Source organism: Hyperoodon ampullatus (assembly GCF_949752795.1).
Source record: "Hyperoodon ampullatus genome assembly, chromosome: 10".
Taxonomy (NCBI): domain Eukaryota; kingdom Metazoa; phylum Chordata; class Mammalia; order Artiodactyla; family Ziphiidae; genus Hyperoodon; species Hyperoodon ampullatus.
In genome coordinates this window covers 62,286,474-62,305,622 of record NC_136923.1, presented here as the reverse complement: position 1 = coordinate 62,305,622, position 19,149 = coordinate 62,286,474, and the positions used below count along the sequence as shown (strand labels likewise).

At 44.8% G+C, this 19,149-nt stretch overlaps 1 protein-coding gene across 10 annotated transcripts in view; it reads right to left on the bottom strand.

The window, feature by feature from the left end:
- Positions 1 to 19,149, bottom strand: part of DST (dystonin) — a gene marked incomplete at both ends in the record, with an annotated part of 487,217 nt that overhangs the window by 389,658 nt on the left and 78,410 nt on the right. For 5 of the 10 annotated variants that reach the window (XM_079713903.1, XM_079713907.1, XM_079713908.1 and 2 more), the window contains one exon: positions 8,236 to 8,443. In XM_079713903.1, the coding sequence (XP_079570029.1) occupies positions 8,236 to 8,443 (208 nt within the window). Of the gene's footprint in view, positions 1 to 2,087; positions 2,179 to 8,235; positions 8,444 to 19,149 lie in introns of those variants that run through there. The other 5 variants (XM_079713910.1, XM_079713912.1, XM_079713913.1 and 2 more) reach the window with 1 other exon arrangement.

The window sequence follows — 19,149 nt, the reverse complement described above, 5'->3', positions numbered from 1 at the left end:
ACGATTTCAGAAAATGCAGCAACTGTACTTTGAAAGTTGAGTGAACTGACACTCCCTATTCAAAGCCTACAATTCTTTTCTGATTAGATCAGCCCCCACAGCAAGTCATCAGGATAATAAGCTCTGTAATGAAGTCATCGAATTGGATACTGATGGGAAATCATAACCGGCTTCAAAACACATCGGGAAACAATGAGTTTTCCAGGTCTCTAGCTTTCCACGTAATACTCTGGCCAATACTCTTACTCTCCTTTCCAAGACCAGATGAAACACAGAACATCTATAAAGCCGGGGACAAATTGATGACCTAAGCATTTTAAAACCACAAAGAAAACGACCTTCACTTTTTCGGTGAAATTCGGGACTATATGTTTGAAAAAGTGTACATGTAAGTGCAATACTGATCATTAGGTTATAATTAAAATGAAGTGTAGTGAAGACTGCAATGGCCTCCAGGTCTTCAATTTCCCTTTAGTTCCAAAGGCAAATAAAAACCATCTTTTAAATAACATCCACTTCCTCAAGGCAAGTCAAATCAGCTCAGTTATGTCTGTTTTCCGAGTCACCTGCAATCACCCACGTGTCACAGAGGTAAAACTTGGTGGGACAAAAATTCATACAGCTATCATTTTTTTCAAAAGTAAAAAAGGTACATACTTTCAAACTTTCAGACATTTTTCTTTCTGACCTTAAAGAGCATAGGTGTACATCTTCCATGAGGTTTATTAGTATATTGCAATATTTCTCATTTTTAAGATTCTGGAACGACTGATTAAGAACCTTATTTTTAAATGGGAGGACAGATGTAAACATGAGTGTATTGCACATGAACACACACACAGATGCTACAAATGTGCTTTAGCCTAAAATATCATTGCACTTGCTCAGTGGTAGTGTCATACACAATAGAGTCTTGGCACAAAGGAATTCTGATTGTGCTGTTTACAGAATTCTACATGGATTAAAGGAATGTCAATAATAAAACATGTTCTAGAAGGAGATGAAATATATTCATGGGTAGATTTTGAGCTCTGGGGGGATTTGGAATTTAATTATTCAGTTCAGGATTCTATATTTCTATTTTTTACAAACAGAAAACTACTGATACATGCATTTTTAACCATATAATCCCCATTCAATTTACAGAAATTGAGTTTCTTAAGACCACAGCAAATATTCAAAAGATGCAAAACCACTAGAATGCAACCGATGAAATAGGCCACTATTCACCATGAACATATTAAGGCTCTGGGAGCTACCCCTGGGTGTGGAGCGCTTAGAAGCCACAGTTAGGAGACCGTCTGGACACACTGAAAAATAATTTCCAGAGACAAAAATACCCTTTAAGATGAGAAGATGCTCTTTATCTAACGTCACATTTAGCTATAAAGTCAAAATAAACATGATACTAAAATATCAATACTATTTATCATAGAATTTCCCCAACATAAAGGATAGGCAGAAAAATATCTCAAAATATACTCCTTTACGTTTAAATTTACCACAGGCTCACTGACGAAAGTCTTTCATGCATCACACTATCAAGTAATCTTTATCATACGTAAGAATAGATATATAGTCACAAACCACAAACTTTTTTCATATAAGATCATTTTAAGAAAAATGATTTGGTGATGCTCTCAGTGGTGAAACAGTCCATGTATTTAAGAAGCCAAGGACCTTTTTGATAGGGTTAACCAATACGCCATACCAAGCAAGAGCAGCAATGCCTTAGTAATCCTATGGAGAATTAATCGGTCTCCACCCTCCCAGGAAGAATTATGATGATGCGTAGTGCTTAAAAGCTTTTGCAAGGGAGAGAAAACGCAACGTGCTTCTTGGAAACCAAACCCCTCCCCCGCACTGTACAGCTCGTCCTAGGGCGTCTACGGGCCGTCGCTCACCCCACCACCCTCCCTGCGCTGGGGTACGGAATTCCATCCCCAAAAGACCTGGTCCATTCCCAAGACTGGTCCAGACACCTGTTTACTTGTGCCCAAGCAGTGGTGGCTCGGGTTAAGCAAAGGCGACGGTCACCCCTCTGGTCCCTGCCAAGCCCCGCGGCCCGGGAGCGGGGAACCACATACCTTTGTACCTCTCCAGGACATCCTCGTAGGCCTGGAGGTACTCCTGCTCCTCCACGTACAGGTAAGCGGCTGGGGATAGGTACCCCGCCATGCCCAAGTTTTCCTAAGCGACGACTGGCCGATTCCCCTCTCCCGCTCGAACCCCGGACAGGATCGCAGTCAGCAAGATGCAGCCTTGGTAATGGAAACGCGGAAGGAGGGAAGGCTGGGGGAGAGCGCCGGGGTGCAGAGCTGGGGACGCAGAGCCGGGGACGCAGAGCCGGGAGAGCAGAGCCAGAGCCGGCCGGGGAGACGCCCAGGCCCCCTGGCGGGCCGCGGGTGCGGGGCCGCCCGGCCCCCAGGAGCCACCGTCCTCTCAGGTTTCAGCAGCGGCCAATCTCGGCGACCCCGGGGGCGGCGACCGGCAGCGCCACGCCGCGCTGAGAAGCCCGGGACCCGGCGGGGACAGGCGGAGGGCTGCGGGCGCCGGGACCCTCGGAGGCCGAGGCGGCCGCCACCCTGGCTCTGCGCTGGGCGCCTGCTCGCAGCCGGGAGGACGCGCGCGCTGCCTCCGCCCGGGATGCTGCGCGGCGCATCTGCGGCATTTCCTGGCCGCCGCGCCGCAGACACTCGCCCGCGCCCCGGGGAGAAGAAGGGAGGGCACAGCGGGGGAGAGAGGAGGGAGGGCGGAAAGGAGGGGGCGAGGCGGCGGTCAGCGCCCCGGCTGGCTCGGCTCCGGCCCGCGCCGCCCGGCCCCTCCCGCAGGCAGCGCCGCGGCGCCCGGGCCCCTCTCCGGCCCGCCCACCAGGTCCACCGCGCGGCCAAGCCCGCCCACCCCGGACGCTGGCTGGCCGGCCCGGCTCCCAAGGGCGAGGTTTCTATTTGGGACCCACAACAGGTGCCTGGGAAACAAAGCCGCGGATCGCGCCACCCGCGCGCGCAGCCCCCGCGGGGCTCCCGGGAGAAGAGTGGGAAATACTCTTCGATCCGGCCGGTGTCACTGAAGGACCAGGTCGCTGGGACAGCGCGAGGCGGGGAGAGCCGGGGCTCCGCGCCCCAGGCGCATCTGGGGGCGGGCGGGGGTCCTGACAGCCTGGAGACGCCTGCGCCTGCGCGCCCGCCGCCCCGCGGCCTGGGGACCAGACGGCGGTCCCTCCCTTCCGCCCCCCAGAGCCGGCCCGCGCATCTGCCGCGGCCACAGCCCCAGTCGATTCACAGCACCCATCTCACTTTGCCACCTCCCTCCTTCTCCCTACCGTTATTCACCCCACACAGCACTAGTCTCCACTGAATGTGAGTAAAATGGGTACAATTCCCTTCGCTTTGGCATCTATCATATACTAAAGTGGTGAGTTTAAGAGTCCACTGGAGAAACCGGTTGGTACCCAGACATGTAAGCAGGTGTGTTTAAGAGGACTGACAGAAGTCAGCCGGCCTTGGAAGGAATCCAGGCTCCTGACTAACTATGTGACGTGGCCAAGTTACTTATCCTGTCTTCATCAGGATAATCATATCATAAAGTTCATCATATATCATCATATCATAAAGTTGTGATATCTCAACTTTATGATAACTTTATCAGTGTTAGCTGTTGTTGTTATGATCACTAGATGAACCAGCTCATTGTTGACTCTGATTTATGACAACTTCACCTCTGCCCACATCTCCCCTTCCTATTTCTTCTTTCATAAGTACTGACTTTTTGTCCTTGATGATTCTTTTTTCTTTTTCAATGATGTGAACCTGGATCATTTTCCATGAATTGTGAGATGGGAATGAGTACTCTTGGAAAACTGTATACTCTTGATAAAACTTACTTGAGTTAGAATTGGAAAGCTTTACTTCTCATCAGTAATTGGCCTATTTTTGTTACTCCAAACAGAGCAAGACCACACCTCTCTTTTCTGTCCTGACCACTGATCTGAGTTTGATCCACTAAGCCTTTAGGATCACTAGAGTTTTCTTGCAACTTGGCATGTATTTATGTACACATTAGTTCATGAAGTAACAAACAGGGATCATATGGGACACCTTCTGGAAATGAAAAGGTTAGCAATTCGATCCCTAAGAGTCATCCCATATACAGACCACATATATACAAATGGAGATCTCTCAAAACTGTCTTGTCTCCCTCACAGTGAGTAAGGTCATTAAGGGCACAGTCTGATCCTTCATCAGAAATTGACACCCAGTAGCACCCAGTTTTGTGAATACAATCACTGCACACTGCAGTGATTTTAACTGTCTGTTGAAGGAACCAGTCAAAATGAACAAGCAGCATTTGAGGATGTTGGTAAAAACAGCCTTTACCCCATGCATTCTTGGAAAGATAATAAAGGATCAATCTGCTAATAATAATAGTGTATTCCATAGGGAAGCAGCAAAAGCAGAGCAGTTAAGAGCTTGGCCTCTGGAGTCAAGACGGCCTGAATTCAGATCCTAGCTCAACCACTTCCTATGACCTTGGGAAGAGTCTCTCCTCTCTCAGCAGATTTCTGGACTGAAAAATGGAGAAAATAATAGTACCTACTTCATAAAATTGTTGGGAAACCTAAATGAAATAACATATTAGGTGCTTATGAGAGCATCCAGCCATCAGTCAGCTGTCGTTTATAGAGCATTTTCCATGTGCCAGGGAATCTGCAAAATGTTTTGCATTTACGACTTTAATCACCACAGCCATGATCTTTTGATAGAGAAAATGAAGCTGAGAAATGTTCAGTAAGTTGTCCAAGAAAACACAACTGGTTCATGATAGAGGAAGAATTAAAGTCCAAAGTCCGACTCTGCCAAGGTCCTTCCATTCTAACTTCAAAGAATTCACATGGGTCAAATATCCATACTTTAAAATAACACTGTCACTGGGCTTCCCTGGTGGCGACGTGGTTGAGAGTCCGCCTGCCAATGCAGGGGACACGGGTTCATGCCCCGGTCCAGGAAGATCCCACATGCCACGGAGCGGCTAGGTCCGTGAGCCATGGCCACTGAGCCTGCATGTCCGGAGCCTGTGCTCCACAACGGGAGAGGCCACAACAGTGAGAGGCCCGCGTACAGCAAAAATAAATAAATAAATAACACTGTCACTAACAAACCATGTACCTTTACAGGCACTTCAAGACTGAAAACCCCAACTTACAGTATCCTGCAAGTAAGAACAGCAGATCTGTCTTACGATGATGTTAAAGGCATTTACAGTGGGTACAAAGCCCCTTTCTTTCCATGTTACCATGTCATTCTCACTTTGACCCTGAGAGATCAAAAGGGCATATATTATAGTCTCAGATTTTAAAATGAAGACACTACAATAAATGCAAAAGCACTTTTAAAAATATAAGTATCAGACATGTGACACCATCACCAAAAAGACTTTCGGAAATGTACATCTGATTATGTCACTGCACTGCTTAAAAATCTTCAGGTGATTCCCCACCAGTTACAGCATAAATAGTCCAATCTCCTTGGAATTGCCCGAAAGCACCCTTACAGTTTCTGCTCTTCCCTACAAATCCCAGGCTTTAGCTACACAGATGACTTGCAGTTTCCATTTGAACCCATCTCCCTGCTGTGTTCCTGTAGCTCCATCCCTCGGAAGTGGCCTTTCCTTTCACTCTAGTCCATAAAGCTCGTTAAAGCTCCACTCAAAAGGTGATCCCCTCAGGAACCTCTCAGGAACCTCCCATGCCTCCCTCTCCATCCAAGGTCATTAGATTCTCCACTGGGTTCTTTTAATACAGGTACTCACAGCCATTACAGCTAATCTCTCACCGTGTTGTCTCACAGCACATCCATGGTCATGTTAGACTAGAACTTTTTTCAATGCAGAGCTGTGTGCTTATCTTCATTTTATTCCAGAGGCTTAATAAATATGTATTAAATGTGAATGACTTAAGGGATTCCCCCTGACCATATGGTCTTTTTGACTCTAGACATTTTCATTCTATTTTATTTTTATGACCTTAAAAACAAATAAAAATATGAGACTTTCAATTCCTTTATTACTAAGTAACAAACATGATGGATGGACATCCTCACACCATTTCTGACCCTTGCTCCGTCTTCTACTAGGGATGAACTTCACCGACGGGCCGAGTTTCAGGCCAAGTGTGAAAATACCTAATAAAATGGGAAGTTGAAATCTGAATGGTATGTTTTCCAACTACCCACTGCACCAAATGCCCTCAGATGCCCTGTTCCCTTATCCTCACGCTGGATGATCTTTGGCAAATTTAACACAAAATCTATCTGGATTTCACAGTTTAGCCACATGACAATGAAACAGATATCTGCAGACTGGCCCCTGAGCCTATGCTGGGGCCAGTGATGAAATGATTATGATTTGTGTGGCAACAGCCTATTTACCAATATTTATTTTAAACACAGTAAGTAGTACATGTCCATACTAGGGCTGCGTATTCTGTTTGTTGTTTTATTTTGTTATATTTTTGAAGAATTGATATAATCTTAAAAGTGTGTAACTCAGAGGTCTCCAGTGCCGCAACTACCAGTAACTTCATAGTAAACCTTTTACAACGAGTAAGACATGGCCCCTGCCCTCCCAGAGCCTACAGTCCACTGACCCCAGCACCCGCTTGTCCACGGCACCCAGCAGAACCCCCAGGTCCTCCATTCCTTCCCTACCGGCAGTGTACACCGACCACTACTACCACCAGCCTCTCCTGACTTCCTGTCTCTTAGTTTATATAACCTCATTCCCCACTGATATTTCTGCTGAGCCAGATATCTGGTACCCTGGTTCTGGCACTGTCTCCTCCACTCCCTTGGCGGTGTCCTGACAGGGCAAGGAATCAGGCCTCGGTGGCCAAACACTTTTTGGTACTCGCCCAGCTCTGCGCCTCTCCCAGGCCACCCCTGCCCACTCTCACTTGGCCCCCAAGCTGTCTCCATCCTCCCTCCACCCCATTCTCCCCCTCCACCCTCCTCTTCGAAGGCCTGGGTGAGACCAGCCAGCATCTCACAACAGAAGCCAGAAGAAGCTCAAAGCTGTTGCCCCAGAAACCTGGACTAGAGAATGGCTGGCTGGGCCCTGTTTGTTTTTCCCGTAATCAGAAAATCCCACTGGGGGACACTAGGGGGACTCTCAGCCGCCATGATGGCTGGGAGCTGAGCTAGTCCCCTCCAGCACTGCCCCCCCACCCCCGAAGGAGTACAAGTACCAACTTCGCATGATGGTGGAAGGCAAAAGAAACTGAGTGGGAAGGGGCCTGGGGGAGAGAGTGGGGGAGGGGGGAGAGGCCCGATCCGCTGCAGAAACCAACTCCAATAAACACCTGGCCTTTGGCCTTTGCAAGAGAGCTCCCGAAGACACACCCCAATCTACCGCATTACCATTTCTGAGAAAAAAAACTGAGGAACAACCACCCCAGAAAGCACAGCTCACATACACACAAACCACACAGGCACTGCAGGCGGGGGGATAGATTTCCACAGCAGGCTCAGCTTTCAGCCAAGTAAAACAAGCCATCACCTCTGGGACCTAAAGGCAGTGCAAGGGAACACTGGGTAACAGAACAGAAACACTGGCTCCTCCCAGGTATTAATTAATCAGGGATGCATGATGGCTAAACCCTCAAAAGCACCGGGGCAGAAGCTGCTACAAACACATGATGCTGACAGAGATGCTACACTTAAAAAAAAAAAAAACACACACACACACACACACAAAACCGCATCCAGGTTGCTAAAATACCCTCCGCAATTCTGGGTACCAGAACCCAGGAACCTACCCCCCCAACCCCCGTTAAATGTGGTCGCTCAGAGCTCCTATGCAAACATGGAAACGAAGCTTCCAGCAAACACACCGGGAATCACTGAGTTAATACTTTCAGATTGGCACGGTGGCGACTGCACATAAATAGGAAACTTCAATGCAGATGCCTGTAAATATCCCCTTGGTTTCAACGGTATCGATTCCTCCAACTAGAAGACGGGGCCAAACAGCTTAGTCACCAGCAGGCAGAGCCAATCGCTCTTTTGATAAATCAGGACAGAAAATAAACATGGTCATCCTCCTCCTCCACCTTGAGCGCAGGTCTCTGCCCAGAGCATCAGCTCCCAGCCAGACAGGGCCCCCGAGGATTCCGTGGGTGAATTTCCGCAACTCTCCTCGCACCTCCCTCTATCCCCTGCCCCCGCCCCCACTCGCTCTTACCTGCTATCCTAAGCACTGCCCTCTCCGCAGGGTCCAGCACCGAGCCCCCGTGGATCTTTCTTTTCGATCTCTCATGTTTAGGCAAATTCCAGGGTAAGGTATCTCCAGGAGCTGGAGATGCAGAGCCAGATTTCTGGCTGAAATCATCTTCATCGGAAAAATCCGCAGAGGAAGACATCGAGCAGCGGTAGGACGCATTCCCGGAACTCTACAGGGGATGACACAGAAAAAAGCATCAACAGCAAAACACTCACGTCGGCTCGTCCATCTCAGCAGCCCCCTCCCTGCCCCCAAACGGAGTCCGGCATCCTGCATCATCTTCAGCGCGGACGGGGGACCCACACCAGAACCGACACCCAAGGCTCACCATCTTCCCTGGGCCACGGCTCCGACACCGGCCACAAGCCCCGGGCAGCTCCGGTTCATGGAATATTTGCACCCAAGTGTGTGGCCTGCGGTCCGGCCACCAGCTCACAAATGACTGGCCCAACAATGAAGCCAGAATCCACAGCCTTCCTGTTACAAACCGATAGTATTTGGCTCCCCCACCAGGCCAGGACCGATATTTTCCATTACTAGCCTGCTGCTTAATTCATTAACGCAACTCACTCCAAGTTGCAAAAATAAAGCACAAATGCAGGATGCTGAGTTCCAATTCCTTTCCGTTTCCAGTCGGAGTCTCCCCTCTAACCAGGTTTGAGCCCCTCGTCCTCTTTAGTTAATTTTCTTCCTGAGCTTGAAGCTGGCTCCCAGAAGAGAGCAAGGAGGGAGGAAGGGCTGATTCTGAGAAGAGCCTTTTCTGAAGACCGGGAGGACACAAAAGACTGTTTTCAGAAGCCAAAGGCAGTGCCAATAAACAAACATCTGAACTCAGCTTAGAGTTCTTGAGATCATTTAAACTCCTAGCAAAGTAACAGCTGCCAGTGACGGAAATGAGAATGATGCAGCAGCTCCCCTCCGCCCCTGGTCATTACACAATGAAATGAGAAACGTGAGGCTTTGACCCACATGCTTGGCCTGACCTCAGTCTCCCTTCCAGGAACAGAAGCCGGTCTGCAGGGCGTATCTCGCATTAAAGGGCTCTGTCTTCCCCACAGGGAAAAGGCACCAGACGTTATCCCTTCCTCCTTGGTTAAGTTTGTGATGATTCAGGGAGCCACCAGCTTACCATGGAAACGAGGATGCTGACTATCTGTGCTGAGAACAGGGTTCTAAACAAGATAAAGCATCCAAGGGAAATCTTCACTTCCCCATTTAGAACTTTGCTGAGGCTCAGGATGCAAAACTGGTGTAACTCGAATTCCTGAAATGGAACTTGCAGCCTCAGATTCCTACAGGTGGTAGGAAGGAATCAGTGGCGTGCTCCCATCAGAGTAGAAACCCTGGGCTGCTCACAAAAACAGTGGTGACGCAGCAAAAACAGGCTGTGTGACAACATCCCAAGGCGTGTGGAATAAACTAGAAGTGTATCAGGACCTCGCCTCCATCTATTCAGGCATGACAGTCCTTATTCCTTTCTAGTGGCCAACGCCATCATTTTTTTTTTTGTCTTTTTTTTTGGAGTAAAATTGCTCTACAATGTTGTGTTAGTTTCTGCTGTACAATGAAATGAATCAACTATATGTATACCTATATCCCCTCCCTCTTGGACCTCCCTCCCACCCCCCCCATCCCACCCATCTAGGTCATCACAGAGCACTGAGCTGAGCTCCCTGTGCTATACAGCAGGTTCCCACTAGCTATCTATTTTACACATGGTAGTGTATTTATGTCAAACCTAATCTCCCAATTCATCCCACCCTTCCCCTCCACCCCATGTCCACATGTCCATTCTCTACATCTCTATTCCTGCCCTACAAATAGGTTCATCTGTACCAGTTTTCTACATTCCACATATATGCGTTAATATACGATATTTGTTTTTCTCTTTCTGGCTTACTTCACTCTGTATGGCAGACTCTAGGTCCATCCACATCTCTACAAATGACCCAATTTCGTTCCTTTTTATGGCTGAGTAATATCCCATTGTATATATGTACCACATCTTCTTTATCCATTCATCTATCATTGGACATTTAGGTTGTTTCCATGTCCTGGCTATTGTAAATAGTGCTGCAATGAACACTGGGGGACATGTGTCCTTTTGAATTATGGTTTTCTCAGGGTATATGCCCAGTAGTGGGATTGCTGGGTCATATGGTAGTTCTATTTTTAGTTTTTTAAGGAACCCAACACCATCATTTTAAAAGTACACATACTATTTCCTGTAAAGTGTCTAAGATTTACCTTTAGCTTTATTCTTTCTCCCCAAAAGCAGTCTTCCATTTTACTTTACATGAAATGTCATCACCTTGGTTAATTATTAACTTATTTAGATTTTGTGTGTTTTCCTAGTGGCAATCATGTACTACGCAAATAAATAAATAAAATTGATTTTCTGTATTCGCTGGAGTCCACAGAGAGTTGTGAGGAGCATTAAGTCAGTCACAGGATGCTATCAACCTACTTTATTTTCCATGCTTTTCTGAAAATTCATCTTGAGCTCTCTGAGGCTGTGTTGCCGGCTGGATTGGTGAAAAAGGATGACATTCTTAAAGACTTTTTCAAAAGGATATTGGGTTTCCTTGGTTGCCTTCTGTCTTCCTTAAAATGGCTTCCTACCTGTCCTTATGAAAGGTCATCTTTTATCTGTGAGCTTGTATTTCTTGTTGTTTCCTACACTCTTTCAGTGAGGATAGTAATTTGATTGTTTATCTTTACAGAGAGACTTGGGGAATAACTGTTAAAGGACTGCCCCCATTCAGAAATCCCTGGTTACTGATTTTTGTAGACAGAGTAAATTTTTTTAATGGTTAGCATCTCAGCTGATGGAACAGCAAAATGTGATTTATGCCATGACATAAACACCACTCATCACACATAGCCAGATGGGAACAGTTACTACCCTGGACCCAAGGGTGTTGACTGGTGCAGCCTCTAATCTGAACGTGTCTTTGGTAAATGGATAAGAGAGAAAGGAAGACAAGACAATCGGCAAAACCTCTTTCAACAACATGGCACAGGGAAATACGGACACACGCAGACAGAGGAAAAGCACGCTGACTTATACACGACAAAGTCTCTCCCCTGGCTACGTGACTCGAGCGTTTTAACCATTAAAGTATTCAATTTTTCCCCACAATAATTTTCATGAAGACTTCTTAAATATAAGGTAAACTAAACAAAATTAGGCCCATTTGAACCTTGGAAATTGAGAATCGATTTTTTTTATCATTTATATGTTTTATGTTCTGAGAATTACCTTTTAATTCACTTTTGAATTTTTAGACATATGCGCTCTTCGGTATAGAAATTTCTTTTTTTTAGCCTTATTTGGTTGCTTTATTTAATTTGAAGTTTCTTTTTCTTCTCAGTAGTGTTTATTTGAAGTTGGCTCTTTAGCAGCCAATGAGGTAGAGACTAAATTGGCCACCTTTTAAGGGCTACTGAATTTAGTCTTTTAGGCTACAAGTGTGTGATTCAGTAAATGAGCTTACTTTAGTGAATGAAAGGTTGTCTGTGGTTTCTGTCTTCAAATTTTGGGAAATTATATTTGGAATCTTAATAAATTTTCATTCACTGTTATGTCGGTGGCATTCATATCAATGAATAAAGTAGACTTTATAAAACAAGCATTCCAGGTGGGATGCTGTAAATTCTGTCACTAACTTGTTCTTTCCTAGTATCAGGCAAACTGGCTGATCAGATAGCCGAATTTTTTTTGTTTCTTTGTTGTTGTCGATTCTTTTTTTATTGAAGTATAATTGATTTACAATGTTGTGTTAGTTTGAGGATTCTTTTTTAGATTCTTTTCTCTGAGAATGGATTAAAATGAAGCTGCTTTGGGCCTCCCTGGTGGCGCAGTGGTTGAGAGTCCACCTGCCGATGCAGGGGATACGGGTTCGTGCCCCGGTCTGGGAGGATCCCATATACCGCGGAGCGGCTGGGCCCGTGAGCCATGGCTGCTGAGCCTGTGCATCCGGAGCCTGTGCTCCGCAACGGGAGAGGCCACAACAGTGAGAGGCCCGCGTACCACAAAAAAAAAAAAAAAAAAAAAAAAAAAAAAAAAAAAAAAAAAAAAAAAATGAAGCTGCTTTGAAGTCAATTGACCCTCTAAAACTATTCTTTATTGATTTCAAATGACTTGCCAATTCACATCTCTACCTTTGGGGGTTAGAGGAATGAGTGTGAAAGTACAGTTTTCCTTTCTTATGGAAAAAGCAAACATATTCTCTGACCCAAAGTCCAGAGCCTAACCTTTTTCTTTTTTTTTTTGCGGTACGCCGGCCTCTCACTGTTTGTGGTCTCTCCCATTGCGGAGCACAGGCTCCGGACGCACAGGCTCAGCGGCCATGGCTCACAGGCCCAGCCACTCCGCGGCATGTGGGATCTTCCCGGACCGGGGCACAAACCTGTGTCCCCTGCATCGGCAGGCGGACTCTCAACCACTGCGCCACCGGGGAAGCCCCAGAGCCTAACCTTTGATGTGGGGCTTGGAAGGTAAGACAAAGGAAGAGGGCTCTTGGGACCAGCAAAACCCTGAGTTCCTCCTGTCTCTTCCTCTACTCCTGTTGCTTAAGGTTTGATTCCTGTTAAAATATAAATATCTATGTCCATGAAAGAAGATTGGTTAAATAAGTGACAGTATATCCATACAATGGACTACCTTGCAGCAATTAAACAAAAATGTTATTGATCTACATTTAGCAAAGGGGGAAGGGTTCATATAGAATGATTCCTTTAAAAAATATCTGTGTGTGTGTGTGTGTGTGTGTGTGTAGACAGACAGGCAGTAAGGTGATTTCTAGATGAATAGGTAGATACATGATAGGTAGATAGGTAACTATCTACAAATGTGTAAACAGCAGTTATTTCTGGGTGATGACTAATACTATGAATGAATTTAATTGTATTCCTTATAATTTTTTAATCCAAAACAAATAGTACACAAAAAGATTACTAAGAAGAAAAAGATACTACGTCAAGGGTCAGAGAAAATATCAAAGGTTGTAGGAGGAAATAATTATTTAAGCCAGTGTTTTTAACTATTTGAAGCTCACAGACACCTCTGAAAAGTTGACGAAATCTAGGGAAGCCTCTCTTCAGATCAAAGCCCATCAGCAAATACACACAAACTTTGCATGTGATTTTATGGAATTCACTGCCCCAGGTTAAGCCCCCAATTTACAACCATGAACTGTCAACCCCATTTGGCATGTGTGTTGAAAATGGAAAAAAAAAAGGGGGGGGGAAGAATGTGGAGTATTCAGAAGAGGAGAAAGGTAATTAGGATAGTAAAGACAAAGTTGGCCCAGGTCATCATGTTTTTAACATTTGGCTTTTTTTTTTTTTTTTAATAAAGGACTGTGAAATACCTCTGGCCTGCTATTGGATCCCTACAACCAAAAAAAAACAGAAACAAAAAAAACCACTAGGTTGTGAGAAACTAAAAACCCAAGCATTGTGTCTTATTACAACCTACTTATTAAGGCAGTTTGAACAATTGAATTAGATCACCGAAAGCTTTAAAATGACTTTCCTAATTGCCAATTCATTCACATGGTATAAAAACAACCCAAATCTCCTAAAGCCAGGATAATTACATAATGTGACATTTTTAGAAGGGGAACTAAACAATAACTCCTCTAACTGAAACCCCGGTGGGGGATCTGAGACTAGTACAATGGAGCTGCCTACCCTGGAAGCTGCCCAGCCTCAGTACCATGAACCAGAGGAAAGTGCCAGGAAGTTGCCTCTGCCCCAAGCAGCAAGAAACAAGTGCAGAGATAAGGCCTTGGGAGGCTTCCAGATAAGGCTCCCAGAATCCCAGAGGCTGGAACGTGGTATTTCACAAACCCGCATACCTGAGATTTATGCACATTTCTGTAAGCATAGTTCCAAAAATTTAACCAAAAAGTAAAAATAAAAAACCTATGAAGGATCAATTAGACAAATCCAGATTGGGGGGCATTCTACAAGATAATTATCCTGGTCTCTTCCAAAAAGGAAAAAGGTCAATGTCACGAAACATACACCACCCCAAAGCAGGGACTCTTCTAAATTTAAAAAGACTACAGAAGCATAACAACAAAGTTATGAACCTTGATGGGAGCCTGTATTTCTTTTTAAGCTGAAAAGACATGTTAGGGACCATGGGGAGAATCTGAACCTGGATCATGGATTGTTTATCAGCTGATATTGGGAAATTACTGTTAATTTTCTAAGGTGTGCTAATGGTATTTTGGTTATGTAGGAACACATCCTTATTTAAACTCGTGCTGTCTGCACTTGTTCTCAGTTGTTTCAATAAAAACAGAGAATTGTGTTTATATTGGCATGTGGCAATAGGTTAACAGTAAGTCTTCACTGTACTACTCTCCCAACTTTCCTGTAAATTTGAATATTTTCAAAACAAAGGGTTGGGGAAACACAGAGCAAGGTCTTTTTTGGTTTTGTTTTTGTTTTAAGTGTTGCTTAGTCTAGGCCTGTTCTCACAAGATCACATCACCCGGGTCTACATCCACGGTGACAGCACCCAGCTAAGTAATTTCCCGTAGCATCTCCTCATAGAAACTTGGAGGAAGCAAGGGGCTGACTTCAAGGGGACCCCAGAGCAAGGTGATCTGCCTGCTTCTGTCCGGATCACAGATTTAGATGGAAGAATATTAAAAAAGCACCTCTGTGTTATCCACTTACTACACAATCCAGTGAACACAAAGTTAGTATAATATCACATAATTTTTTACATTTTATATAAACCCAAAGAAACCACCAAAATTCAGAGTAAGTGAAGATCTAATTTTGTTTAAAATTCCGTTGATTCGGTAAGTACAAATACTAACTTCTTATATATTGCATAAAAATATGCAATCTGGCCCAAGACTATCATTCTATACCAGTTTTTTATTTGGAAGTAAGTCCAAAAGCAAGAGCACATTATCTGATTTTAGAAATCCCAAGGAAAACCATCTCTACCACAAAGATATAGGTGTAGAAGAAAAGAGTTAAGGAAAATGTAAGAAAATGTGTTTAACCCCTTGAAGACAAAATGACCTAAGGAAAACTTTGGGGGCTGCGTGCTTATTTTAGTTTTAAATTTTTTTCAAAACTAGTTGAACAATTCAGGTACTTGCTCATCAAATAAATAACTCTTAATCAGCCTCTTAACTGGAAGCCACCTTGAAATAGTAAAGGGGGGACTCTGGTTTGGCGGGGCCTAGGCTGGCTTTCACTCTCTCCTTTTAGGGGAGATTTGCAGGAGCCATACCCCAAAGAGGAAGGGGAGCCTGGTGAAGCTAGAGAAGACGGTGGAGGTAGTGGTCAAAAGGAGGGGAAGCTGGAAGGTTCTTGTGTCTGAATCAGGGAGGAGTTTTGGGGGAGAGAGTGAATGAAAACCAAGGTTTCCTTCTGGATGGAGAAGCCCAGTTCATCAGCCTCTGAAAGAAGAGCGCTGGGATTCAGGACACAAACTCTTTCTCTCTTACACTCTCTAGGGTGTTAAGACTGTGCACTGGTTGCAGTGTTTCTTGGTGTTAGGTTTCTGGGGCAACCGGGCTCACTGATGGGATACAGGCAGGAGGAAGTGCTCCTCATCACTCTCCGGCAGCTGTGTGGGACGCTCTACAAGGTAAGCACCAAAGACTCATTTCCCGAGGAGCCTGGCCTTGGATTCTAGGCTGTCTTGGCTCAGCTCTAAGGCATTCTGCAAGACTTCCTTCCTTTCAGTTTAACCAGCAAGTTCTAACTCCCTGCATCACTTATTGAGTGACTGCAGTCAGGGGCTGTACTGGGTATTTTCACTCACTATCTTATTTAATACTCACCATAACCCGATAAGGAAACCTCCCCTAAAGGGAGGTTAAGTCACTTGTCCACAGCCATTCTGTCAGTCCAAGGTGGAGCCTGGATTCCATCTGGGTCCTTTGGACCCCCAAGTGCCCTAGAATGTGGTCCCAGGCCCTCAGAGGAATACACAACATGCTCACAGCCCTCAACGATCTTACCGTGGATGTGGAGAGCCCAAAAGGGTTAGACTTGCTCTGTGTTTAATTCAGTTCAAAGCATGGAAATGACCAGGAGACAGGTATCAGTTCACAGTGAGGAAAAACCATCCAAAAAGATACAACTTCTCAGAAGAGGAAAGGACAGCTGTGGGGGGCAGGGAGCTCCCTCCTACCCGAGGGACCAAGCCTTCACTGAGGAGAACATCACACTGACTCCCTGTTCTTCCAACACCAACACTCTGGTCCTGGGTGCTCTCACACTTCCACAAATCCTCTCTCCAAACAGGACAAATAAAAGAAAGACCATGTTTTAAGTATCAAAACATGAAACTGTATGAAAATTGTAAAAATATTTCAAAAGTACCACAAATTTTTTTGCAAGTCCACCTTAATGAGATCATGTTAAAATTATATAAATAGAGACATCGAGAACTAGTTTGAGGAATCTAAAATATGACACAGATGAACTTATCTATGAAGCAGAAACAGACTCACAAACATAGAGAACAGACTTGTGGTTGCCAAGGGGAAGGGGGATAGGAGAGGGATGGACTGGGAGTTTGGGATCAGCAGATACAAACCATTATATATAGAATGGATAAACAACAAGGTCTTATTGTATAGCACAGAGAACTATTATATATTCAATATCCTGTGATAAATCATAATGGAAAAGAATATGAAAAAGAAAATAATAGTTTGCCTTTGAGCACCTGCAAGTAGTCTTTCCAAACTGAGGAAGGACATTTTAAATAATATGCCTAAAAGAAAAGCAAAACATAACTCTGAAAATCGTCCCACAACACAGAAACACATTAAGAAGACCAACAAACACTGAAAACATCTCTTTACCTAGAGAATACTTAATGTTATATTTCAAACATGTTTATTTACATCAATCCATTAAAAATATATCTTAAGCACCCATAAGCTTCTGCCTTGGAGGAGTTTAACAGCCAGGTGGGAGAGTAAACGTGATAAGAGAGCCAACTTATAACTGAATATTATCATTTTATCTTCACGTATTAGGCTGAAAAAATAAGTCTTCCCGCGGAATAACATAAATACATACATAAAAATATGGTTTATAGCCTAAAGTCAATTAGGAGAGGGGGGGCTGATTCAGGAACAGACTGGAGCAGCTCTGGTCCCTTTGGAAGCCAGGATGGAGATGCAGGTGTTCCCCGCCACCTGCCTTCCTCCAACAGTATCATCCAAAACTGGCAATGCTGAGAGATGTGTTGTCGTGGCCTGCCATTTTATTTTATTTTAATTTATCTTATTTTATATTTACTGGCTGTGCAGCACAGCATGCAGGATCTTAGTTCCCCAACCAGGGATTGAACCTGTGCCCCCTGCAGTGGAAGTGTGAGGTCTTAACCACTGGACCGCCAGGGAAGTCCCTTATTTTATTTTTTTAGAATTTATTTTATTGAAGTATAGTTGATTTACAAAGTTGTGTTAACTTCTGCTGTACAGCACACTGACTCAGTTATACATACATATGCATTCTTTTTCATATTATTTTCCATTTTGGCTTATCACAGGATATTGAATATAGTTCCCTGTGTTCTTGGGCCTTGTAGTTTATTCATTCCATATATAATAGTCTGAATCTGCTAATCCCAAACTCCCAATCCTTGGCAACCACAAGTCTGTTGTTCTCTATGTCTGTGAGTCTCTTTCATAAATAAGTTCATTTGTGTCATATCTTGGATTCCACATATAAGTGATATCATATGGTATTTGTCTTTCTCTTTCTGACTTACTTCACTTAGTATGATAATCTCTAGTTGCATCCACGTTGCTGCAAATGGCATTATCTCATTCCTTTTTATGACTAATATTCCATTGTATATATGTACCACAGCTTCTTTATCCATTCATCTGTCCACGGACATTTAGGTTGTTTCCATGTCTTTGGCCTGCCCGCTTTTAAAAAGTAACTGTTGGCAAACATTTAAAAGTTGGGAATTTTACATGAAAATACAGATCCTAGAGGTAGTTTCCCCTTTTTAGAAGGAATGTATGCTTTCCAGGCTGATACAGAGCTTACCAGCCTCTTTATCCATTTATGACACCTGCCCCTGCAGGCATCTGACTTTGGGCCCCTGCCATAAATTAAGGCAGGGGTGACATTGTTGCATTCAGAGATTACAAAATGACGGTGGGGGGGTGGGAATGTAGGGATAATGGTAATCAATAAAAAGGGGCTGGCAGTTTAAAAATAAAGGAGAAGAGAACTGAAGAGGAGGCTACAAAACCAAACCAAAAGAAGAAGGCTAAGAAAGATCTCAGTTAAATTAGTGTCAAACAGAAATGGGTGATGCCATTCCTACTGACGCCCCTGTGCTGATCTCATTCTGCTCCATCCCCAATAACCCTGGAAACAGGACCCACTGTATGACTCTGGAAGTGCTGGCCCATGAGCTCCGTGAATCTAGCTGGACCACCCCGCCCCCAACTACTGCTGAGCCCTCTGGTTTTGTTCCTGCCCCTCCCCATGCACAAGCCTGCTCCCCACATGTTCCTCCCACCCTGATCTAGGTCAGGGGGAGGCTTGGATGCCAAGCTCTTCAGACAGCCAGGACACGGCTCTGACTTCCACTGGTAAGAAGACGTGGGCTATGATCACGCCCGGAACCCTAAGGTATTAGCACAGGATGTTTGCAGAGACCAGATCCCAACTACCATCCACACTGTTAGCCATAAAGTTAAAGATATGTGCATGACCTGCCAAATATTGAATGTCGGGGAAAAGCTTTACAACCTTGGAAAACTGCTTGGCCTTTCTGGGCTTTGCTTTGCTCATCCGAGAAATAGGAGATGCAACAGTACATAAGACACAGGGCTGGGGGGGGCGCGGTGGCAG